Source organism: Musca domestica, unplaced genomic scaffold (genome assembly GCF_030504385.1).
Source record: "Musca domestica strain aabys unplaced genomic scaffold, Musca_domestica.polishedcontigs.V.1.1 1, whole genome shotgun sequence".
Taxonomy (NCBI): domain Eukaryota; kingdom Metazoa; phylum Arthropoda; class Insecta; order Diptera; family Muscidae; genus Musca; species Musca domestica.
The window spans coordinates 9,627,615-9,655,051 of NW_026712114.1; the positions used below are offsets into that span (position 1 = coordinate 9,627,615).

A 27,437-nucleotide genomic window follows, 5' to 3' on the forward strand; every position below is an offset into this window, starting at 1 on the left:
ACTACAATGTGTTAGAAGCCTCCTTATGTCCAAATCCATTTTGGAAGATTTCGCTTTTGAAATTATGTCACGGAGCACTGCCCATATATTACCCTTAGCATTTTGACCAGGGACATTTGCCCAATATTTACGCACTCCATCGTGCTGTTAGTTGTTGTGGTCCATTTCAGAGCTAAATATAATCCAATGGTCATCCAAAATGCTAGAATTCTTCCCTGTCCTTAACTCTCTTCTCAGGCGGAATTTTTTTTCTGTTTTTGGTTCACTTGAACAACTAAATATTTTGCGATCGTCTCCAAAAGCAAGAGCCCCCTCCGTATCTCCAAATGTATACTCATCTATATGATTTGCTTCGCTACGATATTTGGCTATATTCTTCAATGAATAAAAAAGCATAAAAAAGCTAGAAGTTCGCCTCTTGCGTATTTCGGATATTCGGATGTAAGTAATGCTAGTATTTTTTCAAACAAAAGTAGTGGTTCATTCTCCCGCTTCCTAAATTCTAACTTCCTGCGAGATTTGAAGTCTAAATATATTGCGGACATCTTTGAAAATAATAGACTTATCCCTTCTAAACCTGTGTTGTAACCTGAAAAAATATCACAAAATATACACTTCAATATTATAAGTCAAATTGAAAAAATCGCATGCGATAAAAAATATGAAAAAATAAAAAAAAAAATGTCTCGAAATTCTACAAAATCTATATTCACATCATTATTTCCATCTATTTTTGCGATTTTTTATATTTTATATTTTTATGTCAAGAGGGCATTCTAAATTGACAAAATTTGTCAAAATCGGCCCAGCCATTCTTGAGATATAAGCATTCTAATTAACATCTATATATACATTGTATATATTTCGCTATATATCAAATATATTCACTATAGGCATTTACGTAACGGTCAGGATTGACCTGTTCGTCTGTTTGTTATTTCGGTGGGATTAAAAATATTCGCAGTTTAATGGACAATTAGACTATTATTTAAAACAAATGTTATAGTCTATTTCACCCACTAAATAACACCCGATGACCATCAAAATTGGAAGGGTTCTGCCCAGCCCTAAGCTCTAGACCCATGCTTATTTCCGCTTCGATTTCCGCTATAATTGCCACCTGTAGAGCAACTGCAAAATCACGAAATTCTTCAGTTTTTGGTCCATTTCAACCCGTAAATATTATGCGATCATTCTGAACCTAAACCCACCTCCATTTTCAATTTCGTGAGGATCGATTCATAATTGCGACGTGTAGCTTCATAACAAATTAACATGGACAGAGGGGCGGACGGACAAACATAGCTAGATCGTCGAGATAGGAAGATCCATATATATATAGTTTTCTATGTGGGAAACGAATATTTCGAGGTGTTACAAAATTTTTGGGCCAATCAGACTTATAATACCCCCAACACATAGTGTTGTAGGGTATAAATATTCGATTTTCAAAATGAAAGGACAATTTGTAAAAGTCCACAATTGACGATCCGGGGGTTTTTAGAGATGAGATGCATCGAACAAAAATCGTTTGGTACAGGGGTATTGGTACTCGCCGCTTGAAAACGTATTTGATACCAATGCTCTAAGGCATATGACTCAATACGGTTATATACAAATTAATTACAATTTGCAGGAGTATCGAACTCGATCTCAAAGCCCCTTGGTTTACAAAACGTAGTAGCTAATATCTATTTTATTTTATTTATTTAATTTTTTTTTTTTTTTTTTTTTTTTTGAATATGCCTTTTTTGAACCCATGTTGTATTTTTTTGGATTATTTATTGTTTAACATTTTTACAAAAATTGTTCAATTATCACCAAACAATCATCCTTGAATTAAAAACTATAAAATGATCCCTGAGAACCACTGGGGAGGTTTTTGTAATATTAATATGGAAGGAAAGTCTAAAATAAAATAAGTAAACTAGAGCAGATTAATATTTTAACATTTTCGAAATCTCAATTACATTAACCCAAAGAGTGTCAATATAAAAATATAAAAAAAGATTATGGGAAGTCTCAAACCTGTCATTAAATCAACCCACCTTAAATATTAGTTTTTAAAGTATTTCAACGATTTTTTCTATATTCTATTGTGATAGAATAAATTTTCAACATAAATGTTTCTAATGCTTTCAAGGAAATGGATAGATTCTTAAATGTAAACTGAAAAGTAAAAATCCCACTACAATAACATTATTCTATCTAACATCTCGACACAAGAAGAAACCTTTACAAATCCTCCCTCCCCCACACAACAAAGAGCTCAGTATTAAAATTTTCCGCCATTTTGGAATTTTCTTAAAAATGTTCGAAACAAACAACAGCAGCGTTGTACAGATAATAACGATGTTAACGGCGACTAGGGGGACGCATTGATGGCACGGCTAACAAAGCCATCGACGAATAGCAGCATTAAATTTTCAAAAGCCACAAAAGAATCCAAAGGATCTTAAAATGACAATACTTCCATTTTGCTCAGACCAAATGAAGTGAAGAGAATCAAATTTGTGAGCACTACACACACACACAAACACATAGACTAATACACACATACGCAATTTTAAAATACAACTCCATGGAAATCCTTATGTACAAATGTACATACATATAAAACGCATTTGAATGGAGAAAGATTCATATACATACACTTGTATGAAAATGTACATCAATATGTTTGTCAGTATAGTCATGTGTATATATGTATATACGTTTGTAAGCCACCTCCTCGAATGTGATGTGTGTTTTGTGTATCCGGATTTGTGTAGGGAAACCAATGACAATGCGTGTCCTTTACAAAAAATAAAAACATTACAAAAAGTTTTTTTCTTTTCATTTCTATGGAAGTGAAGTAGTATTTTCAAGGTAACAAAGTCCCTTAAGCCGATCATGGAATGACCTATATCCCTAAAGTTGGCGTAATATTTTTGGAAGCCCAGTATAGCAGACTTGCAAAAGGAATTCTATAATTAGAATCAAATTAGCGAAATTAACGAAAGTCCTGTTGACGGTATTCTATTCATAGAAATTCTCTCAAATATTTATAATTCATAGAAGACTTGTTAAGAGTTTTTAATTCACAAAAATCCTGCTGAGATTCTTATTAGAAATCTGTTAAAGTTCTTCTAAGCATAGAGAATTCTTAAAGGTACTTTAGCTATATAAATCTTGTAAAAGGTTTTTAGACACATACATTCTGTTAAAGGTATTTTATTCACATATGACTCGTTAAATGTCTTATATTCACAAAGTAAATGCGACAGATTTTTTTTTCACAGGATCCCTGCTAGAGGTCTTCAAGATTTAGACGACCTGTTGGAGGCACCCCACCATAAAAGACATGTTAAAAAACCCCTATCCACAGAATCCTTGATAAAACTCTTCTTTGATTAAAGTGTCTGTTGAAGGTATCCCTAGAAGACCAGCTAAAGGTCCTCTAACCTACTGAAAGTAAACTATTCTTAGACCATCTCTGAAAGTCCACCAGCCATTAAAGACTTGTATGCATAGCAGATCTGTTGAAAGTCTTCTGGGCTTGAAAGACCTGTTGGAGATCTCATATTTATAGAACATCTGTTGGAAGTCTTCTATCCTCAGAAATATTGTTGAAGGACTTGTTACAGTCCAAAATATGCCTCATCGAAATAATGCACATCTCAACATTTTTATGGAACTGAGATCGAGTCCGAAAAATGGCAATGTCGAAGATTAACATTTTCAAGGGAATTGTACATCTAATTTAAAGCGAAAGGAGTAACGAATACAGTTCAAACTAGGCACATAGGATTATTTATAAAATTTGTAGGACGGATGGCCTACTCCTTTTTGTGCCTCTCTAAAAATTGTATTTTTTTAATAAGTAACACCCTTATAAAATGTAATCAATAGTTTCTGATTTACTTCAAATTGTGCGCGTTGCAGTATACAGGGTGAGATAAAAAACTGCAACAAACTTTAGACTGCTGTCATTTCTAAGCCACTAGTCCGACAGCTGTTAAAATGATTCCAGTGACAACACATTATATTGTTTACAAGCGTACAAAAACATTTTGGTGAGAATTGCCAAAAATAAAGTTATTCGTGATGGAATTCAAGCGTGATTTTTTGATTTCTTTATATTTGGCTGAAAACCGCAAGTGGCTATCGTTAGAGCACTCCATCATTTAAATGTGAATAAATCTTTTGTGTCTCGTACCATCGCTCGTTACCGGGATACCCGACGTCAAGGAAGTGGACGGAAGAAAACAGCAACATTAGCAGAAATAGTTCGAAAATAAAGGAGCGACTTGATCGAAACCCGCGTCGCAGTGGGCGTGGCCGAAAAATGGCTCGGCCATTCGGCAAATATTGAAAAATGAGCTCGGGGTAAAGCCATTGACATTCCAACAATTGTAATAATTTACACCGCAACAGAAAGAAAATAGACTCAAAAGAGCTAAGGAGTTGCTTCACTTGGCTGAAAGTGGTGAACTGCCGAATTTGGTTTTCTCCGATGAGGAAACATTCGTTTTCCAGCAGTTTGTAAACAAACAAAATTATCGTGTCTACTTGCCAAAGAGGTCAACCGAAAATGTACACCTTCGATTGGCCACCAGAACTCAAACGCCGGCCAAGGTGATGGTGTGGGTCGCCATAACAGCCAATGATCGCTCTCCGATCGTATTAATCGGCCATCAGAATAAATGCCGAATATTATCGCGAAAATATTCTGGAGGGTGTATTAAAGCCTTGGATATGCAAACATTTTGGCCGCAGACCTTGGATATTTCCAACAGGAATCAGCACCATCGCACTGAGCACGCGCCACCCAAGAATGGTTACAAAATAAGGTTCTTTGCTTCATTTCCAGCGCACAATGGCCACCAAAATCTCTGGATACCAATCCGTTGGACTATTGTCTCTGGAGTATTTTGGATAGCAAGGTTGGCACTAAAAAGTACCAAAGTGTCGATCGCCACAAGCAAGCGCTTAGCCAGGAATGGGCCAAAATACCGCAAGCAAGATTCGGGCAGCGTGTGACGGTTTCATTGGCCGTGTTAAAAATACCGAAGTATTCCATTTTTATACATCATCTAATGCATATAAAAATATTGATATGGGATAAATTAAAAGGAAATCGCGTTTATGAGGTTATGGATATTAAAGATTTTGAGCCCTTGTGGAGGAGGTACCAAAAGCAGTGGACCGATATATCTCATCTTCACAACAGGTCTTGTGTTTGTAGAAATAATGGGATGTGTGAAATATAAAGAGAACCTGATGCCTTTTTCGGATTTTATACACGTTTTGGTTGTTCAAAACATTGACCCTCTGTGGGGGAGGTACCAGAAGGAATGGTCCTATCTCTGTCTTTATAACAGATCCTGTGTTGATACAAATATTCAGATATTCCATATCCTAAGTGGAATCGGATATTAATTTTTCTCAGCACCAGATCTTGTGTTTATAAAAATAGTGAGATGTATGAAATTTGAAGACAATCGGACCCTTACATCACCTACATAGGCATTCTTTGTCATAAGCCATTACTATATTTAAATTCGAAACTTGAAATAAACGGTGAATCTAAAATCATCAAAATATGTTATATAGGTAGGTACCGTTATATCGGAGCTGTGCGAAGACCTGGACCTGTATAGACAATTTTCTGTCTCAGGCTGTATTATCAATTTTGAACTTCAAATATCAAATTTGAAATCATCAAAGTACCGAATATCGGGAGGTACTGCTGTATGGGGGCTATACGAAGACGTGGACCTGCACAGATAATTTTCTGTCACTGACTGCAGTTCCCACTAAGAACTCTAAATACGTAACAATTCTGATGAATAATGACGCTAAATTCATCAAAATACCGAATATTGGGAGGTACCGTTATATCGCAGCTATACGAAGACGTGGACCTGCACAGACAATTTTCTGTCATAGGCTGTAGTATCCACTACGAACTTCAAATACCAAATTTGAAAGAATTCCGCTGAATAATGTCGCCAAAAACCATTAAAATACCGAATATAGGGAGGTACTGTTATATGGGGGCTATATGAAAACGTGGACCTACATGGCCCATTTACGAATTTTACCTGACTACTGGAAAAATAAACATGTGTGCAACATTTTAGCCATCTATCTCAATTCATTCGAAAGATAGCGTGATTACAACAGACAGACAGACGGACATAGCTAAATCGACTTAGAATTTTACGCTGATCAAGAATATATATACTTTATTGGGTCTGACATGAGTATTTCGAGGAGTTACAAACGGAATGACAAAGTTTATATACCCTCCATAGTATGGTGGAGGGTATAAAAATGTAAAACTTATGGCGTTTGACTTTGTTGCAGTTTTTTATCTTACCCTGTATATCTCTACTTGATTTCATGTTTATTGTGCACCAAATGATTAATATAACCCCGAATTGAATGGATTTTGACACATACGAAGGACTTTAGCCTGGACGAGAATCAAATTTGGTGAAAATCGGTTAATATATAGATGCAGGTTTGCCCATATTCGACGGACCCATCTGGCAACGCCATAACTTTTGACAGAGATGTCACATCGCTTAATGACATACCGCGTTTGAAGCGTCAGTCCAAGCAGATTTTTACCATTAACCAATACACGCCACGCGAGCGCTCTGAAATAGCTGAAATTTACATTCAACAGAAGAAGTCAATTCTGAAAACTCAAAGTGCTTTTAAAACATTAAAAATGTGAGAAGTGCGCCTTCTAAGAACACCATTAAGCGTTTATACGAAAAATTTTCGACTGGTAAGTCTCTTTCTAATCCGAAGAGGCCATATAAAAGTCGACCAAGGCGATCGGCCGAGAATATCGCTGCCGTACGAGCCAGTGTTGAGAGGTCCCCAAGAACATCCCAAAAACGCCGTTCTCAGCAGTTGGGCATGGCTCGGACCACTTTACAACGGATTATTCACATTGATTTGCATTTGATCCCGTACAAAATTCAATTGACGCAAAGAATGTTGCCTGCGGACAAGCCTCGTCGATTGGAATGGGCCCAAAAGGGCCCAAAGGTCCGTCGAATATGGCCAACCCTCACACCCGTAAAATACTTTCCACAACAACGATATTTGAGGCCAACTATAAGATGCAGCATGTAACTATCTCTGCTAAATTTCATAAACATCGGTTCAGATTTGGATATAGCTCTCAAAAAAAAAAAAAAAAAAAACATTCAAAATTTGTATTCCGAATTGCTTGAAGCTTACTAAACAATTGATTGACTATAATATACATTAATTATATCTGAAAATTTTTAGGCTCGAGATCATAAAGGAAATCACATGCATCTCAAAAAGTCAAAAATGTCGCAGAAATACTTAAGCTGGACACCGACTTCGTATATTATTTACCGTATACATATCTCGGCAAATCGGCTGCTACTTTCTAAATAACATTATATTATTAGTTTATGATACTCGACAATTAAACAAAAACTAATTAAATTTTTCATTTGAAATTAAAAAATTAAAAATTATCGATTTTATATTGATTTCATAACTATTGAAATTTCAAAATTTCCCTATATAACGTTATGTGGATCAGTAGGGATAACATTGTCGGTTGGAAATTCATGTCACCATAACTATGTATTGTCGTTAAATCAAAATATGGGCGGTCCTATGCATCGCATCCACATCCATCCGCATGGCAATGAAATCACAACAACAAAAAACCAATGGAATACCCCTAGAAGCAGGATGCCAATGCATGATGAAATTTGTTAAGGTTTTCTTCTTAAGCCCCCAAAACAGAAAACACAAACAAACACAAAACCCAGCAGAAAATAAGCTCTGACACTAGGACTGGTGAGCCGAGTTGTTCCACTTGTAGCTGTGGGCGGTTACGTTCATGCGCATTTCCTTGATTTGTCCAAATAAGGAGGGGGTGGTGTTGTCTGCCCCTTTTTGTTGCTGGGGGATGATGTCCAGCAATGCCATGCAAGGCAGCCAACAATCAAGCAATAACTCAACGGGCTTTTGTGTGTTGTGGAGAAATGCAGCAGCAAGGCATTCCAAAGCATGGCACAACTGCTGCCGCTGCTGCTGACTGGTGACCCAAAACAACAATGCCCAGTGAATAGTTAGTTGGCGGAGGGAGAAGCGGGTGGCACTATGAGAGTAGACCTTGGGTGAGAGTAAGAGAGCAAATGTGTTTTAGAGTAGCTCATCAATGCGTTCCGATAGTTTTCCGGCCAAAGGATGGGTAAATGGTATGGGTTGTCTGCCGACATTATCCTGGCGGGTGGTGGTTGATGAGCCCGACAAGTGGGTGGATGGGCGTTTGTCTTGTGGCATTGTTTTGGTGGTTGTTGCCCGTAGTCGTCTCATGATAGGTTGCACTACATCAGGTCTTTGGTATCCTCCCCCTCTTCACATGTCATTGGCATTCAAATCTAATTTCGAAACGCCAGTTGTGTCAGGTGTCCTAAAGCTACGCAATTTCTTGTAGCTTTCAGTTCTTGGCGACGCGTCCAACAATAAGGATTAAAATCATCCGTAAAACGGTAGTGCAAAATATTAAAGGAATAGAAAAAAGGAAACACATTAGAAAAAAAATAATAATAACTCAACAAGGAATATTTGGAATTGAAAAAAGTGTGCTGTTGCTGAATATTTGTAAATGTTAAATATTCGAAAGTACCGTGCGTGTTTAAGGATACCGAATACAAATACTAGGAGCAAATCATAAACTTGTGGTAATAATTTTAGACAAGTTTTAAGTAAAATTTATTATCCTGTAGTTTTCGATAAAGTTTGTTGGCAAAAATCATATCCATGAAAAATTATTCAGTGTTGAGACAATATCTATACTGAAAGTTAAAGGAACAAATAAAATATGCAAAAATTTCGTATCATTTCAACAAAACAAGTTTTAATAATATTTTCCCATTTTATTAATTTTTCGTATAATTTCCATAAATCTTCCCACAATGGGTTCCCAAAAAAAAAAAAAAAATATTGAGTCGAAAAGGAAGGTTGAAAAATCAGTTAGGCATACTGTCTCTGTTAGTTTATGAGGAGTCACACTGCAGATGATCCAGATTATCTGATTTTTCACATCGTTCTAAGGAAACCATACTATGGAGCAGGCATATACAGGGAAGTTCGGGTCCGAAATGGTTATTTTTCTGATATTTTCGGTACATTTTATATGGAAAATTTATTTTTTATAGTTGTATCACAGAATGGTTTCCATGTGCATATATATTTGTCATTCCGATTGTAGCTCCTCGAAATGACAATTTTACACATTTTTAGATATTCTCGATAAGCATTTATCCGTCCTTCTGTGAAAATCACCTTAGCGTCGATTGATATGAACTAAATTAAAACAGGTAAAAAAACATTAAATTCGGCCGGGTCAAACGTTTAATAACCTCCACCATTTGGAACAAATGTGGCAATTCTCAAAAACAATAAAATCCGGTAAAAATTCTGTTAAGCCATTACAATATTCAAATACAAAACTTAAAAAAAAACGGTGAATAATGTAGCTAAAATCTTTGAAATACCGAATATCGGGAGGTACTGTTATATGGGGGCTATACGAAGACGTGGATCTGTACAGACAATTTTTTTGTCTTAGGCTGTAGTATCCATTTCGAACTTCAAATACCAAATGTGAAACAATTCCGGTGGATTATGTCGCTAAAATCATCAAAATGCCGAATAATGGGAGGTACCGTTGTATGGGTGCTATACCTAAAACCTACCTATATGGCACATTTTCAATACCAAAAGTCCTGCAGACATAGTATACATTTGAGTAAAATGTTATCAATCTAGTTCAATTCGTTCGGAAGCAAGAGTGATTTCCACAGACAGATAGACAACGTTATACTACAATCTATTAACAATCTATTAAATGCCAAATTTGAAAAAAATCCGTGAGTAAATGTGACAAGTATTATCAAAATACCGAATATAAGTGGGTAATATTATATGGCGACTATAGGAAAACATGGACCTAGATTCTCAATGTTCTGCCACTGGAGCGAAAACCCATTAAGATGTGAAAAAAAATATCACGAATATCGGGATGTTCCCTTACGAAAACGTTAACCTGTACATACAAGCTTCCGCCACCGGAGCTAGAACCCATTGTGGCCTACTAATACCAATTTTTAGACAAATCCGTGAAAAAAATGTGGCAAAAATAATAAAAATACCGGAAATCGGGAGGTACCGTTAGATAGCGGCTATACTAAAACGTGAATCTATACCTGCAATGGTCCGCCAGTGAAACTAAAATCCGTGGAAAAATGTGCAAAAATCATCAAAATACCTAATATCGCGATGTACCCTTATTAGGGGGCTATACCAAATCGTATTTCAAACACCAACCATCCTATACACAATATAAACTGTTAAGCTAATTTTTAAAGCTATAGCACAAATAATGTGGGCTGTATTGTAATTTGAATAGAAAGACAGACGAACATCTTTAAATCGGCGTAGAATTCAAGATATTAAGATACAAATTTGGACTAAATAAAATAGCATTCCAAGTATCTGCCTCGGTTCTTATGGGTTTACAAATAATGTAATAAATTCCTGTTTTAATGTCATAGTTGTCATTATAACATTGATCGGTTTGAATACGACCAGAGTCACAATACTATGCCAAAAGCCATGGCAGTTGCCTTAAATTTACCCCTCTTTCCCTTTTATGGCAATTCGAAATAACTTTTGAAAATTTGGATTTGAGTTTATATTTTTCTAAAAAGTTGATCTTAAATGCACCACTTTTTTTTGATGATTTTTACTACATTTTCCCGTAGATTTGTCTAAAAAATTGTATTTTTAGTTCGAAATGGATTTTAGACCCGGCGGCGGAACATGGTAAATAGGCCCACATTGGCGGTATGGCGGTATCTCCCCATAGTCACTGTTTTGATTATATTTGGCACATTTTTAAACGGATTTGTCTAAAAATTGGCATTTGTAGTTCATAATGGGTTCCAGCTCCGGCGGCAGAACATTGAAAATTTGGGTGCACGTTTTCCTATAGCGCACATATAACGATCCTAGTCACATTTTACCAAGAAATTGTTTCAAATTTGGTATTTAACAAGATTTGGTAGATGACAATCCTTGAGGTATAAATTTGTCTATGGAGAATCTCGTTTTGGTATGGCCGCCATATAACGGCCTCGCCCACTTTATGGTATTTTGAAAAGCTTAACAGCATTATCCAAACGGTCCTACTGGTATTTGCAGTTTAAAGTGGAACACGTTTGAGTTCATATACTTTTATATAAAAATGTTTTCTTTATCCGAAGGTGGAGAGTTTTAAAAGTTTGTCGCGGCCGAACTTAATGTTTTTAACGATTTAATCCAAATCTTGTACCTGAAAAAATTTGTTCTCAAACTTAGATACAATTGGAATGTTTCGGCAGATACATAACCTAAGCATTTGCCAATTATTTATTTATACTCTTTTTCTGGCTTTCTTTACTGGGTGAGATAAAAAAACGCAACAAAATCAAACGCTATAATTTTTACATTTTTTCAATGAAACCGTTGCCCGAATGTTGGTCTGCGGTATTTTGGCTCATTCCTGGCATAGTGCTTGCTTGAGGTGATCGACACTTTGGTATTTTTAATGCCAACCTTGCTTTTCAAAATACTCCAGACACAATAGTCCAAAGGATTGGTATCCGGAGATTTTGGTGGCCATTGTAGGCTGGAAATGAAGCGAGAAACCTCACATTGTAACCATTTTTGGGTGGCGCGTGCTGAGTGCGATGCTGCTGAGTCCTGTTGAAATGTCCAAGGTCTGCGGCCAAAATGTTTGCGATAATATTCGGCATTTATTCTGATACCATGGCTGTTATGGCGGCCCACACCATCACCATGGCCGGCGCTTGAGTTCTGTTGGCCAACATTTTCAGCTGACCTCTTTGGCAAGTAAATAGATCATTTTGTTTGTTTACAAACTGCTGGACAACGAATGTTTTCTCATCGGAGAAAACTAAATTCGGCAGTTCACCACTTTCGACCAAGCGAAGCAATTCTTTATCTTTTTTGAGTCCGTTTTCTTTCTGTTGCGGTGTAAGTTCATGCACTTTTCGGAATTTTAAATGGCTTTATCCCGAGCTCATTTTTCAATATTTGCCGAATGGAATATTGCTATATGTTCAGCGCACATGTATTTTTGGCCACCGCGACGCGGGTTTCGATCAGGTCGCTTCTTTACTTTTCGAACACCATACCATCACCATGGCCGGCGCTTGAGTTCTGTTGGCCAACATTTTCAGCTGACCTCTTTGGCAAGTAAATAGATCATTTTGTTTGTTTACAAACTGCTGGACAACGAATGTTTTCTCATCGGAGAAAACTAAATTCGGCAGTTCACCACTTTCGACCAAGCGAAGCAATTCTTTATCTTTTTTGAGTCCGTTTTCTTTCTGTTGCGGTGTAAGTTCATGCACTTTTCGGAATTTTAAATGGCTTTATCCCGAGCTCATTTTTCAATATTTGCCGAATGGAATATTGCTATATGTTCAGCGCACATGTATTTTTGGCCACCGCGACGCGGGTTTCGATCAGGTCGCTTCTTTACTTTTCGAACCATTTCTGCTGATGTTGCTGTTTTCTTCCGTCCACTTCCTTGACATCGGGCTACGCCACCAGTATTAGTACTTTTAAACTATTATGGGGGACGTATCAGAAAGAGTGTGCCGATAAATTACACAAAAACGAATTTTTATTTCTCAATTTTGCAGGGGAGGTACATCAATAAGAGGACCACTATTGTCAATTTTCACACCTGATTTAACTCTTATTCAAAAGTTACGATGTGAATATCGAATATCGCTCAATATAAGATTTGTATTTTTATGCACAATTGTCAACTTTGGTGGAAGGTGAGAGAGTGCCGATATTTCTCATCTTTGAACTCGAGCTATATATGGTTAAAATATTACGATATACCTAGATTAGACCAAGAGTTATTGTGCACTGACAGACGGGCGGACTCCCGATGTCCCGAAACTGATATTATAAATCTGAGGATATTAGAATAGCATATAGCTTTACAGGAAGCGAAGTGGAGATCTTGTTTACTTTAGGCTTCGTTATCCTCAATACTGGTTAATTTGTATACCCCTCTAGAAAAAAATGGCAGGTTGATCTTTAAACAAAATTTTCCATAGACGAAAAAAAATTCTGCTGGAATTAGAGAATTCGATGTAGCAACCTACTTCCCCGTAATAAATTTCTAATAAATAACCAAATTCCGCCACACATTCTGAAGTTCATTGGGATCGGACATAAAAAAAAAAAAAAAAAAAAAAATATATATATATATATATATATATATATATATATATATATATATATATATATATATATATATATATATATATATATATATATATATGGGAAATATACCCAAACCTCAACCGATTACATTATAATTTGGCAAATTAATTTTTGTACTAAATTTAGTCACTCATGCCGAATTTCATTGGGATCGGATATACGTATCGTCCATCACACATTCCAAATTTTATTGAAAGGTGGCGTACACATAGTTTTTAATGCATCGAATACATGAAATCGGCCGAAAATATATATGGGAGCTATATCCAAATCTGAACCGATTTCAACATAATTTGGCAAATATATTTTCTGATCAAATCCCGTCACTCATTCCAAATTTGGAGACTGTATCCGTAATCGATCAATAGATATGTGCACATAAAATCTAGATTTTTGGGAGGTACCCCCGATTCTGATTCTATATTTCCAGTTCTAAATGGAATTTCAAGAATTTATGTAGCCTATGTTACTTTCAGGCGATGTTGTAGTTTACTTGAAAAATATGTGTTGCGGTTTTCGAGTTCATAAATTACAAACACAAATATATGGAGGCTATACGAAATCTTTACAGTTGTATGTGGGCTATACGATATCGTGGACCTATGCAGACATTTCTCTTTCAGGGGGTAAAGTGCTTAGAAATAATGATTTTTAGACAATTCCATTGAAAAATGTATCTAAAATCATCAAAATACCGAATATAGGGGGTACCATTATACGATATCATTGACCTAAATACACAACACTCTTTCAGCGGGTAAAGTACCCAGAAGGAACTCCTTTTGTGGATTTTCAAACAATTTCATTGAAAAATTTGGCTACAATCTTCAAAATATCGGTATCCGGGTACTGTTATGTGGGAACTACAGATATCGGGGACCGATATAGCCCATCTTCGAACTTGACCTGCCTGGAAACAAAAGACTGATCTGTGCAAAATTTTAGCTTCCTATCTTTATTCGTTTTGACTTTAGCGTGATTATAACAGACTGACGGACGGGGTTAAATCGTCTCAGAATTTTACGAGAAAAATCCTGACGAACTTTATGTACCCTCCATACTACGTATGGTAGTTCGTCAGTAGTCACCGGATTTTTTTTCAAATTTCTTATTTGAAGTTTGCAATGGGTACTTTAACATACGACGAAACTTTTTCTATATTGGCCCACGTTTTTTGGGGTCGGCTTTGTTTTAACCCGATCAATCTGTAATTCCACCATTACTTTTACTATATTTCTCAAAATCTATATTTACATTCTTTCTCGTCGTCCAATTCCAGTAACCATTGAAAATGATGAACGAGGCTTATACGGAATGTCGTATACTACCAGCGATTAATGAAACTTTTCCCCAGTTCAGTGCCAGACCACCGATATTAGAACATCAACATCATCACCTGCCACAACTACCACCACCTCCACAAACAACAACATCTCTATTCCAGCTACCAATAGTGCCACAGTCTCAGACAATTTCGCAACAACAAAGGCAAATAACACCAGTCAACAATTTAATAATTTCCCCATTAGATCTCTCGCTTAGGGCAGGAGTTAATATTGTGCCCATTACCCCGCCCTCAACACCCTCGCCACCTAGGAAACGGTCAAGATTTATGATGACAGAGGAACAGCAACATTTTTTGTGGCGACCGCATGTCATGGGAACCAACAGCAGTAGCAGCAGCAACACAGCGCCACAAACACAGGCGGATGGCAACACAACGGCCACGGCAACAACAACAAATAGTGCTTCGGTGAGAAGTCCGAACAGAGTCATGACAACGGAAAGTCAAAACTATGTTAGCTCCATCTATGCAAGACGTGAGGAATTACCTCTGTTCCCAGTGCAGGACAATGAAGGATATGAAACATTAACACAGCAAACTTTTGCAGGACGCAATAATGCGGCCAGCAGAGAGGCACTGGAAGTGGGAAATAATTTTGCGGAAATACCAAAAAGTCAACGAAGTGTAACGATGATAATGGACGAATATCGCCAACAACCACAGCAGCAGCAACAACATCATCAACTTCCCAGTATGCCAACAATTTATGTGGATGATGAGACAATTGTCCTGACGGAAGATGAGGATGACGAGGATGTCGATGAGGCCAGAGAAGAAGTCAATGAAAACGATGGCTCTGATGAAGAAATTGATGAAGAAAATGAAACATTTGTCAGTTCTCAAGGGCTCAGCGAAGATGTGGAAACTAATGAGGCTCACCTCCACCCGCACCACCAGAACCATTTACACCACACCGCCTCGTCGCCACATAGTTCGCATAACAGCAGCTCAGAGCCAAGGTATGAAAACAAACATCAAAGTGCCAATGCGGATGATGAGGAGGAAGAAGACCCTGACGAAGACGAAGAATATGTTGACATTCTAAGTAACGATGACGACGACATAAATCCTTTGTCCAGCAAAGCCATCACCATGTTGCGCCTGCAAAGCCAAACCGAGATGGAACAAGAACTCGCCCGAGATGGTCAAGTGTTGACGCGCAACAAATTGGTCTACGAAAATGAAGAATTACACAATCGAGCTGTTGATGGTCTGGCGAAATTATTTGACAGGGATTTCCAGAAGGGAAATTCCAATAACGATGCTGGCAACAATAACAATGGGAAAACCTACATTGATTTGACAAATTGCACAAAGTCCCCAGCGGAGAATCCTTATGCCACACGAATGCCAGGCACCCAAGACAAACAGGAAATAATGATAACCTCAAACTCCAATGTACCTCCTCCTCCTATTCCTCCCACTGCTAATGGTCACAATCCCACCAGCAGCAGCAATCACATACGTCCGACAGCGTATAAGACCCACAAAACCGAACGTAAACGTATGAAACTACGCAAACACATGTCACTGGACGAAGAGACTATTAGCCCAGTTTCGGGTACCATTATCCGCAAGTTACGCGACGACGAAGAGCTAGTGGTGCGCAAAGGCGACATTGATCCAGCTTTCAATGTGGTCGAAGTCACCGAAGAGGCTAAGGCGATTTTGGCCAGCATCGATAATAAGATTGGTGCATATCTGTGCCAGCTGTGTCGCACGCTGTACGATGATGCCTTCAAATTGGCCCAGCATCGTTGTCCGCGCATTGTTCACATCGAATACAAGTGTTCCGAGTGTGAGAAGGTAAGTGTTGTGTGCTGAAGACAAATGTTTGTGGCTATAGTAATATCTTTGAATAGAGAATTTTGTTAGAAAACGAATTCCACGAAACCAAAGAATGATGGGCTCGTCATTTTTATAAGTCTAAGAGTTATGCAAGGTAGGGAGAGGTTCAGAGGTTAATAAAAATGATCGATTATCAAAAGAAGTTAATAAAAATTTTCATATAGAGCTAAATTAGATTTGGGGAAATATACATACTTAATAAAATAAAAAAAAAAACAAGTAAAGAAGCAACAGTCGGTCGGGCCGAACTTTTAATACCCTCCACCATTTGGAAGGAAATTGAAATATTAAAAAAAAAAAACGGTAAAGAAAGTCCTAAAGTCGAGCGGGGCCGACTTTATGATAGCCTACACCACTTTGCTAATTTAGTAGAGCTGCGCAAAACAACTAAAAACTTTTATGGGAAATTCAATCATACACGCTATGATTATAACTATAATTTAAAGTTCAAATATATTTAAAGTTAAAATATATATATGGGAGCTACATCCAATTCAGAACCGATCTCGATAAAATTTGCCAAAGATATTTCTGAGCTGAATTTGATATATTTCATTGAATATCGTTGTTACGGAGTGCATATTACGGCTGTGGGTAACAAATATAACAAATCGGATGAACAGTATATATGGGGGCTATAATTATATCTGAACCGATCTTCACCCAAATTTGACATACTAGCTTCTAGACTCAATTCGGTCGTAAGTTCCAAATTTCATCCCATTTGAAGTTATATATGGGAGCTAAAAAATCTGAACCGATTTCTATAAAATTTAGCAAACGTATTTCTGAGCTGAATTTGATATATTTCCCTGAATATCGTTGTTACGGAGTGCATATTACGGCTGTGGGTAACAAATATAACAAATCGGATGAACAATATATATGGGAACTATAGCTATATCTGAACCGATCTTCACCAAATTTGACATACTAGCTTCTAGACTCAATTCGGTCGAAAATTCCAAATTTCATCCCATTTGGTCAAATATTAGACATTTGGTGCACAATAAAAGGTAAATCGGACGAAGTTATATATGGAGCTAAAAAATCTGAACCGATCTCGATAAAATTTAGCAAAGGTATTTCTGAGCTGTATTTGCTATATTTCCCCAAATATTTTGTTACAGAATGCATATTACGGCTGCGGAGGACAAAAATAATAAATCTGATGAACAATATATTTGGGAGCCATAGCTATTCTGAACCGATATCGATCAAATTTGACATACTTATTTAAAGGCTTAATTTGGTTGTATGTGCAAATTTCCATACTATTCGGGCTGATATTACACGTTTGGTGCACAATAAAGGGCAAATCGGACGAAGATATATATGAGAGCTACATCTAAATTTTGACCGATTATCTCCAATTTCAATAGGGTTCGTCCTTGGGCCAAACAAATGATTTGTGCAAAATTCCAATAAATACGAACTGTACTTTGTTTACAAAAATACATGGACAGACGGACGGACATGCCAAAATCAACTCAGAATATGATTCTATGCAGATCATCAAAAGGAAGTATGGGTCTATCTCGTTTCCTTTTGCCTGTTACAAATAAATGCACAAAGACATAATACCCTGACCACCTTGTGGTGTAGGGTAAAATAATAGTAAAAAACGCAATTTGGAAGAAACTTGAAAAATTAAACAAAAAAATCTGTCAAAAAATACCGCTCAAATGAAAACCGTTATATGGGGGCTATACGAAGACGTGGACCGATTTCGAAGTTCAAATACAAAATTCGAAAAAATAATGTCGCTGATATCATAAATATACCGAATAAAGGGAGGAATCTTTATATGGGTGCCATACGAAGATGTGGACCTGCATAAACAACGATTTTGAAATTTGAAGCAATTCCGGTGAATAATGTCGCTAAAATCTTGAGAATACCGAATAAATGGGGTAGTGTTATATGAGTGCACAGAAGAAACTCCTTCCAGGGGGTAATGTACTCACTAGGAACTCCTTTTGTGAATTTTAAGAAAATTTGGCTGCTATCAGTAAAATACCAATATCGGGGTACCGTTATATGCGTTATGTATATACTCACAAGGAATTCCTAGTGTAGAATTTCAGATAATTTAATAAAAAAAATGTGACTAAAATCATGAAAATACCGAATATCGGGGAGTACCTTTGTATGGGGACTATACGATATCGCGAACCTTTTTAAACAATTCTCTAAAGTAAAGAATTCAGAAGGAACTCCGTGTATTTATTTTTAGACATTCCATTTAAAAATCTTTTTTCATAGAGTTGTCTGACGTCAGGTTCAAATTCGAAGATGTGCTTTATCAGTCCACGATATCGTATTGCCCCTACAAAACGGTATTCGTTATTTGGATGATATTCAAATAACCGTTATGTATTCAAATAACCGTTATGTAGGGCGCGTGCTGCGTGTGATGGTGCTGAGTCCTGTTGGAATGTCAAAGGTCTGCAGCCAAAATGTTTGCCTGCCCAAGGCTTTAATATACCCTCCTCCAGAATATTTTCACTATAAAATTCGGCATTAATACGAGTGGAGAGCGACTATCGGCTGTTATGGCGACCCACACCATCACCATGGCCGGCGCTTGAGTTCTGGTGGCCAACCGAAGGTGCCCATTTTCTGCTGACCTTTTTGGCAAGTAAACACGATCATTTTGTTTGTTTACAAACTGCTGGACAACAAATGTTTTTTTATCGGAGAAAACCAAATTCGACAGTTCACCACTTTCAGCCATGCGAAGCAACTCTTTAGCTTTTTATACCCTCCACCATACTATGGAGGGTATATTAACAAAGTATATATATTCTTGATCAGCGTAAAATTCTAAGTCGATTTAGCCATGTCCGTCCGTCTGTCTGTTGTAATCACGCTATCTTTCGAACGAATTGAGATAAAATTAGCACACGTGCTAATTTTTCCAGTAGGCAGGTTAAGTTCGTAAATGGGCCATGTAGGTCCACGTTTTCATATAGCCCCCATATATAAATACCTCCCGATATCCGGTATTTTGATGAGTTTAGCGACATTATTCACCGGAATTGTTTCAAATTTGGCATTTGAAGTTCGAAATGGATACTACAGCCTAAGGCAGAAAATTGTGTATGCAGATCTACGTCTTCGTATAGCCCCCATATGACGGTACCTCCCGATATTCGGTATTTTGATGATTTTAGCGACATTATTCACCGGAATTGTTTCAAATTTGGTATTTGAAGTTCGTAATGGATACCACAGCCTAAGACAGAAAATTGTCTGTGCAGGTCCTCGTCTTCGTAAAGCCCCCATATAACGGTACCTCCCAAAATTCGGTATTTTGATGATTTAAGCGTCATTATTTAACGGAATTGTTTCAAATTACGTATTTAGAGTTCGCAATGGAAACTACAGTCTGTGACAGAAAATCGTCTATGCAGGTCCAGGTCTTCGCACAGCTCCGTATGTTGATGATTTTAGCTACATTATTCACCGTTTATTTCAAGTTTCGAATTTGAATATGGTAATGGCTTATGACAAACCTAGGCCTATGTAGGTCCACGTCGTATAGACCCCAATATAACGGCTATATTCGGTATTTTTAAAATTTTAACAGAATTTTTGAAGGACTTTATATTTTGAAAATTTCCAAATTCGTTCCAAATGGTGAAGGGTATTCAAATTTCGGCCCGGTCGAACTTACTGCTTTTTAACTTGTTTGAGTCTATTTTCTTTCTGTTCTATCACTTTTTGGAATTTCAATGGCCTTGCCGCGAGCTCATTTTTCAATATTTGCCGAATGGAATATTGCGATATGTTCAGCTCACAAGTCATTTTTCAGCCATTGCGACGCAGGTTTCGATCAAGTCGCTTCTTTACTTTTCGAACCATTTGTGCTTCCGTCCACTTCCTCCAACTTGACGTCTGGCTACGCTACCAGTATCACAGTAATAAGCGATGTTACGAGACACAATAGATTTATCCACATCTAAATGTTGGAGTACTCTAACGATAGGCATTTATGGGTTTCCAGCCAAATATAAAGAAATCACACTATTACGCTTGAATTCCATCAGAACTTATTTTTTTCTGGAAATTTCTCATTAAAATAATTCTGTACGCTTTTAAAAAAAAATAAAAAGCTGTCACTGGGATAAGTTTAACAGCTGTCGGATGAGTTGCTAAGAAATGAGAGCAGGCTGAAATTGGTTGTACTTTTTTCATTTTACCCTGAATATTAATATTTTCGAGGGCTTTGATGAACTACATCTCAACTGATTTTTACAAAATTTTCTATACTAGGACAAATGTGGTTGTATCTGCTATGTATCATACAATCTAACCCGATTATTTAAAATTTTATTGATAATTTAAAAAAAAAATTATATTTAATAATTTTAGGTTTTCAATTGTCCGGCAAATTTAGCGTCACATCGTCGTTGGCACAAACCCAAATCAGAACTCTTGGCCAATAGTCAGGCCAAAAAACGGCAGCATAGTGAACGACTTCCCACCTCCGTTGGACATTCGCCCGACAAAAACCTCAATGATGATGGCATTGATGGAATATTTCCATGTAATCAATGTGGAAAGACATTCCGACGGTAAGTGTGAACAGACATACACATATGAAAAACATTTTTATTGTAAAATTTAAAAAATATTTATATTTATTTCTCATTCCAGGCAAGCCTATTTGAAAAAACATCAAACCTCCCACCAAATGCTGGAAAATCTAAAATCTCTGGATATCTTCAAAAACTCAACAACAAATTCCACGAATCTCCACCCGCCCGTCGGCTCACATTTAAATGCAGCACTGCACTCGTCATCACGAATTCCCAACACTCCTTTGTATCCATCAATGATACCACCACCGCGGCCATATCCCACAACTCGATTTGGTCCATTCCCCTTTGGCACTCCCTTCGACCATAGGCGTTTCTACACCTTGGGTGAATTTTATTTGTCACAGCAATTGGAACGCTCCTCAGCCTTTCAATATGTACAGGCGAATCATTTGCGTAATTTGAGCAACGTTGCTGCAGGGAATTTTGCCAGCCGGCCTACACCACTCGTCCCGCTCCCCGTGAAATGACAAAATATTTTACGTCCTGTGCCGCGAATAGCAGCAGCTGTGACCTCAACAATAACAGCAACTACGACGATCAGTCAGGAATTGGTGGGTAGCACGGGTTCTTCTTCATCGGCTCCTGGACGTCCACCGATATTAAACCATTCTAGTCCACCGTTGGCGCGACCCACCGCCAATCTCTCACCCATTAAACCCTTCAATTTGATGACCTCAAATATTTATGGTTCCAGTAATTCCAGTTCTCGTTCCGAATTCGATGATGTATAAAATTAAAGCAATTGACATTATTATTATTGTTAGCCAAATATATTTCAGAAATTAAAGAGATTTTCAATTAAATAAATAAATTTCAATTTAAATTGTTAAGTATTGTTTCTACGTCTTTTTCTTCGATTTCTTTGGCCGAAATGGTCCCATTTGCAGGGAATATGATATGACATGAGCCATATAGGTTTCGTCGTGTATACTGTGAAAGAGATGAGAGTTGGGGCCCTTGGCAAACAGTAAAATGTCCTCTGAAGAGATTCTATCGCTGGACGATTGTGTAAAGTCCATAAAGGCAACAAGCACCAGGGTGGAAGCGGGAGAAAATCTGTAAAAAAAGTGTTAATTTTTGTGGGATTTAAAAACACATTTGTGAAAAATTGTATATTTAAGGAGGGGATCCCGAATCGTTTGATAACATTACTCCCACTACGAGTATTCGGCGAAATAACGAAATTAGAGAAAATCTCCTATGTGTCAAATTATTCTTTTTTCATGGTTTGCTTATGGACAGTTTTTTAATATCCTTTGTCACATTGCTATGGAGGTACATAAATGATACGAGTTATGTATCTAACAGAAACCGAAGCCAACATCTGACTTTGTTCAAATTTTAATTTGAAAAAAAAAAAAAAAAAAAAACAGTAAGAAAACCTCAAAATTCGGGCGGGGCCGACTATGGTGACGGGAGCATACCTCTATGCGTATTTAGTAGAGCTCCCGTCACCAAAAATTGTATATTGAGAATTTATGTGAAGTAGATCATTCCAACTATGAACCTTATTTGAATGTATTATGGCTTTGGGTTAGTCCCAATTTGTGAACCGTATCCAACTCATCAAGGAGGAGACTTTTGTACCTCTAGTACCAAATAACATTGCTGCGCGGTGCATGATATGACTTCGATAGTAATTATATTAAGAAATATTAATTGGAGCATTAGATATACCGGACCGAGTTTCACCAAGTGGAGAAATTCGGTTGAATATGAAATAAGCTACTCACTTTGGGTTTATATTACAGATGTATATCGAAGCCATTATAAAAATCTAAATCGATTTCGATAGAATTTGGCAGAGGTATTTTCGATCAGTATCTATAGCTAAATGTAAACCGATTTTCACCAAATTTTGAAGCACTTGCTTTTAGGCAAAATGTCGTCGGAAATGCAAAATTTCAGTCCATTTGGGCTGATATTGGCTATTTGGTGCACAAAAAGTCTGAAATCGGACAAACATTTATGCGGAAGCTATATCCAAATCTGAACAGATCTTTGAATACTTATTTCTGAGCTGTATTTTATACCTGGTACCAAAGATTATTGTGGTGAAGTGCATATTGCGCGTGTGAGGGACTTTAAACTCCAAATCGGATGAAACATACATAATGAGCTATAGCTATATCTGAACCGATTTTCACCAATATTTGAAGCACTTGCTTTTAGGCCGAATTTTGTCGAAAAAAACCAAGTTTGGATCCATTTGGGATGATATTAGCCATTTGGTACACCAACAATCTGATATGTGATAAAGAGATATATGGGAGCTACAGTGTGTGATGAAAAAATTGCAACCAACTTCAGACTGCTGTCATTCCTAAGCCACTTGTTCGACAGCTGTTAAAATTATTCCAGTGACAGCTCATTATATTGTTTACAAGCGCACAAAAGCATTTTGGTGAGAATTTTCCAGAAAACAAGTTATTCGTGATGGAATTCAAGCGTGATAGAGTGATTTCTTTATATTTCGCTGGAAAACCACAAGTGGCTATCGTTAGAGCACTCCAGCATTTAAATGTGAATCTTTTGTGTTTCGCACCATCGCTCGTTTCCGTGATATTGGTAGCGTAGCCCAAAGTCAAAGAAGTTAATGGAAGAAAACAGCAGCATCAGCAGAAATGGTTCGACAAGTAATAAAGTGACTTGATCGAAATCCACGTCGCAGTGGCCGTGAGCTGAACATATCGCAACATTCCATTTGGCAAATATTGAAAAATGAGTTCAGGGTAAAGCCATTGAAATTGCAAAAAGTGCAAGAACTTACACCGCAACAGAAAGAAAATAGACTCAAAAGAGCTAAAGAGTTGCTTCGCTTGGCCGAAAGTTGTGAACTGCCGAATTTGGTTTTCTCCGATGAGAAAACATTCTTTGTCCAGCAGTTTGTAAACAAACAAAATTGTCGCATTTACTTGCAAAAGAGGTCAGCTGAAAATGTGCAACTTCGGTTGGCCACCAGAACTCAAGCGCCGGTCATGGTGATGGTGTGGGCCACCATAACAGCCGATTGTCGCTCTCCGCTCGCATTAATCGACCGTGGCATCAGAATAAATGCCGAATATTATCGCGAAAATATTCTCGTGGGTGTCACACAAGAATGGTTACAAAATGAGGTTCCTCGCTTCATTTCCAGCACACAATGGCCACCAAAATCTCCGTATACCAATCCGTTGGACTATTGTGTCTGGAGTATTTCGGAAAGCAAGGTTGGCACTAAAAAATACAAAAGTGTCGATCACCTCAAGCAAGCGCATCGCCGGGAATGGGCCAAAATACCGCATAGCAACATTCGAGCAGTGTGTGAAGGTTTCATTGGCCGTTTGAAGGCCATAATTCATGCCAAAGGTGACCAATTCGAACAAATTTAAACTTTTTCTAAAATTTGATGCTACTTCCGACATTTTTTCATACCCTACACCACAAGGTGATCTGAGTCGATTTATGAATGTCCGTCTGTCCATGTATTTTTGTAAACAAAGTACAGTTCGCATTTATTGTCCTATCCAGATGAATTTTGCACAAATCATTTGTTTGGCCCAAGGACGAACCCTATGGAAATTGGAGATAATCGGTCAAAATTTAGATATAGCCCCATATATATCTTCGTCCGATTTGCATTTTATTGTGCACCAAACGTGTAATATCAGGTCGAATGGTATGGCATTTTGCACATACAACCAGATTGGGCCTGAAAATAGGTATGCCAAATTTGATCGAAATCGGTTCAGATATAACTATAGCTCACATATATATTGTTTATCCGATTTGTTATTTTTGTCCTCCGCAGGTGTAGTATGCACTATGTAACAAAAATATTTGGGGAAATATATCAAATACAGCTCAGAAATACATTTACTAAATTTTATCGAGATCGGTTCAGATTTGGATATAACTCCCATATATAACTTCGTCATATTTACCTTTTATTGTGCACCAAACGTCCAATATTTTTTCAAAAGGGATGGAATTTGGCACTTACGACTGAATTGAGTCTAAAAGGTAGTATGTCGAATTTGGTGAAGATCGGTTCAGATATATCTATAGCTCCCATATATACTGTTCATCCGATTTGTTATATTTGTCACCCACAGCCGTAATATGCACTCCGTAACAACGATATTCAGGGAAGTCGGCCCGCCCGACTTTAGGAATTTCTTTACTGTTTTTTGTTTTTTTAAGTATGGCGTTTGACTTTGTTGCAGTTTTTTTATCTCACCCTGTTTATGGGAGCTATATCTGAACCGATTATCACCAATTTCAATAGGGTTTGTCCTTGGGCCAAACAAATATTGTTTGGAAAATTTCATCTCATTCGGATAATAAATGCGTCCAGCTTTTTTTAAAAGCAATAGATGGACAGACGAACAGACTCGACTCAAAAAGTGATTCTATGAAGATCCCCAAAAGTAGCTATGGATCTATCCCGCTTCCTTCTATCAAATGTACTAAGACATGATACTCTTATCACTATGTTCGGTAGCTTATCATATTCATTTTACTCACCTTGAATTCTCCAATGTATCCGCTATAGTCTGATTAAATTCCAGCAATGTCTCGCGAAAATCGCTCACCCCATCCCCCACTACATGTGTCTCGGCGACAAAAACATAACCCACATTGGGTCGTAGCAAAACATTCAACGACTTGGAAACCATTTGCCGGAAACCAGGATTTTTCTCCACCACATTGCCATTGGCAAAGATACCCAAAACATAGTCTCGCGAGGTACCATTAAATTTCAACAGATCCTTGGAGCTTTCCAACAATTTAAATCTTGCATCCTCTTCCAATTTTATGGATTTCCAATCTTGCAGTAGGTTACGTTTATCTTTAGAATCACAGGCATTCACATCAACATCGGTATCGGTTGGTAAGCGTGACACAAGCGTCTGCTTACCCCCACCCATAATGACATTGAGTTTTTGTCCCGTTTCACCGGTCATCAATTGTTCGGCCACATCGAGACAGTCGGCGGATAGACGTTTTTCCTTGGGCATTGCCGAATCACATTCCCATTTGGTGTCTGTGGTGTGGGCGTAGAGGGCCGACAGGGGAGGTGAGGTAACACGTTTGGTACTTATGAAACCTGTTCGAAGCTTCGAGGCCTGGGCCTGTTCCAGGATGCTTTGTACACGATATGTGGCCATTGAAGCTTGGCTACAATTTTGTGATTCTGCCCGCCTATCCAGACCACCTAAGCCCATGCGAGTTTTCACTCCTCCAAAGAGGGCTGTGCCCATGGAGAGTAGATCACAATTGGCGGTATAGCCACAACTGCTCTGCAATTTGATAAAAAAAGTAATTTTCAAAATATCGTTGACTTCCAAACCCATCATCCTACCTTGAGTACACCCAAATGGGGAAATGAATCCCATATAAAATCCGTTACATTCCCCTCATCTCCAAACCTCGCTCGGGCCAACATATCTGTGGTCACACCATCCGCCAAAAACACAATGACATTTTTCACTTCCCCATTGTAGCGTTGAGTCCCCTTGGAAGTTAAACGCAAATCTTCCAAACCCTTGGTAAACCATTCCTCCTGTTCCGGTGGCAAATTCATGGTCCAATATCCAATACTCCCCGCATCCACTGTATCTGTATCGACTTCATAGCGTACCGTCAGACCAATGCAAATCAGCGAAATCACCATGGCCATCAACACCGTTCCGGCCACAATGAAAATTTGCGTTGACTTCAACTTTAGGCGACTTGCCACCGAGCTTTTGTTATCCATTGCCACCAGACGAGATGAGAGTTGCTTCTAGACTAATGTCTGGCAGTTTTCAAGTGCGCAGCGAAACTAAGATGTAATTCGAAATTTATCTGCTGCCACAGCTGCGTCTTGTTTGTTGTCGTCGTTTTATTAATACAATGACGTACCCATAAAGATAACGCGCCGGACAAGTTCATTGTAAAGTTTTCATGTGTCTTTGGTATTGACACTTATTTGTTTGTTTGTTTATATTTGGATGTATGATTTATCTCGAAAGCGATTAGGCTATAAACAAAACAAACACCGCAAATCATTTTTAGATACGTTGTTCTCCAAACGCTTAGTGTGTCACTTGAATATTTTAACATTCTAGTGAAGTATAGTTCGTTTTGGTGAGAATGTTTATTTTGGGTAGATCCCCTATTCGAGGGGACTTTGGGAAAAATGTAATAATTTAATTAGAAAATATAATCTTTAAGTGAAGTGAATAAAAACAAGTAAAAAACATTAAATTCGGCCGGGCCATACTTTTAATACCCTCCACCTTAGGGTAAAG

The 27,437-nt window shown here is 37.7% G+C and overlaps 2 protein-coding genes across 2 annotated transcripts; one reads left to right on the forward strand and one right to left on the reverse strand.

Annotated features, from left to right (window-relative positions):
* Positions 1 to 8,040: 8,040 nt before the first annotated feature.
* Positions 8,041 to 21,936, forward strand: LOC101896508 (uncharacterized). Its single transcript, XM_020035367.2, has 4 exons — positions 8,041 to 8,732; positions 14,642 to 16,513; positions 20,933 to 21,135; positions 21,218 to 21,936. The coding sequence occupies exons 2-4, from the start codon at positions 14,654 to 14,656 to the stop codon at positions 21,627 to 21,629; spliced, it is 2,475 nt and encodes an 824-aa protein (XP_019890926.2). The 5' UTR covers positions 8,041 to 8,732; positions 14,642 to 14,653; the 3' UTR covers positions 21,630 to 21,936.
* LOC101896690 (alkaline phosphatase 4) lies at positions 21,912 to 27,003 on the reverse strand. The gene is made up of 3 exons (XM_005179432.4): positions 26,507 to 27,003; positions 25,669 to 26,444; positions 21,912 to 22,218 (listed from the first exon to the last, which is right to left on the reverse strand). The coding sequence occupies exons 1-3, from the start codon at positions 26,900 to 26,902 to the stop codon at positions 22,002 to 22,004; spliced, it is 1,389 nt and encodes a 462-aa protein (XP_005179489.3). The 5' UTR covers positions 26,903 to 27,003; the 3' UTR covers positions 21,912 to 22,001.
* Positions 27,004 to 27,437: the final 434 nt, after the last annotated feature.

Coding starts and splice junctions, on each gene's coding strand:
- LOC101896508 (XM_020035367.2), top strand. CDS start 14,654: ATGATGAACGAGGCTTATACGGAATGTCGTATACTACCAGCGATTAAT. Junction 16,514..20,932: donor AGTGTTCCGAGTGTGAGAAG/GTAAGTGTTGTG, acceptor TAATAATTTTAG/GTTTTCAATTGTCCGGCAAA. Junction 21,136..21,217: donor TGTGGAAAGACATTCCGACG/GTAAGTGTGAAC, acceptor TTCTCATTCCAG/GCAAGCCTATTTGAAAAAAC.
- LOC101896690 (XM_005179432.4), bottom strand. CDS start 26,902: ATGGATAACAAAAGCTCGGTGGCAAGTCGCCTAAAGTTGAAGTCAACG. Junction 26,445..26,506: donor CCCATTTGGGTGTACTCAAG/GTAGGATGATGG, acceptor ATCAAATTGCAG/AGCAGTTGTGGCTATACCGC. Junction 22,219..25,668: donor GATACATTGGAGAATTCAAG/GTGAGTAAAATG, acceptor CTTTTTTTACAG/ATTTTCTCCCGCTTCCACCC.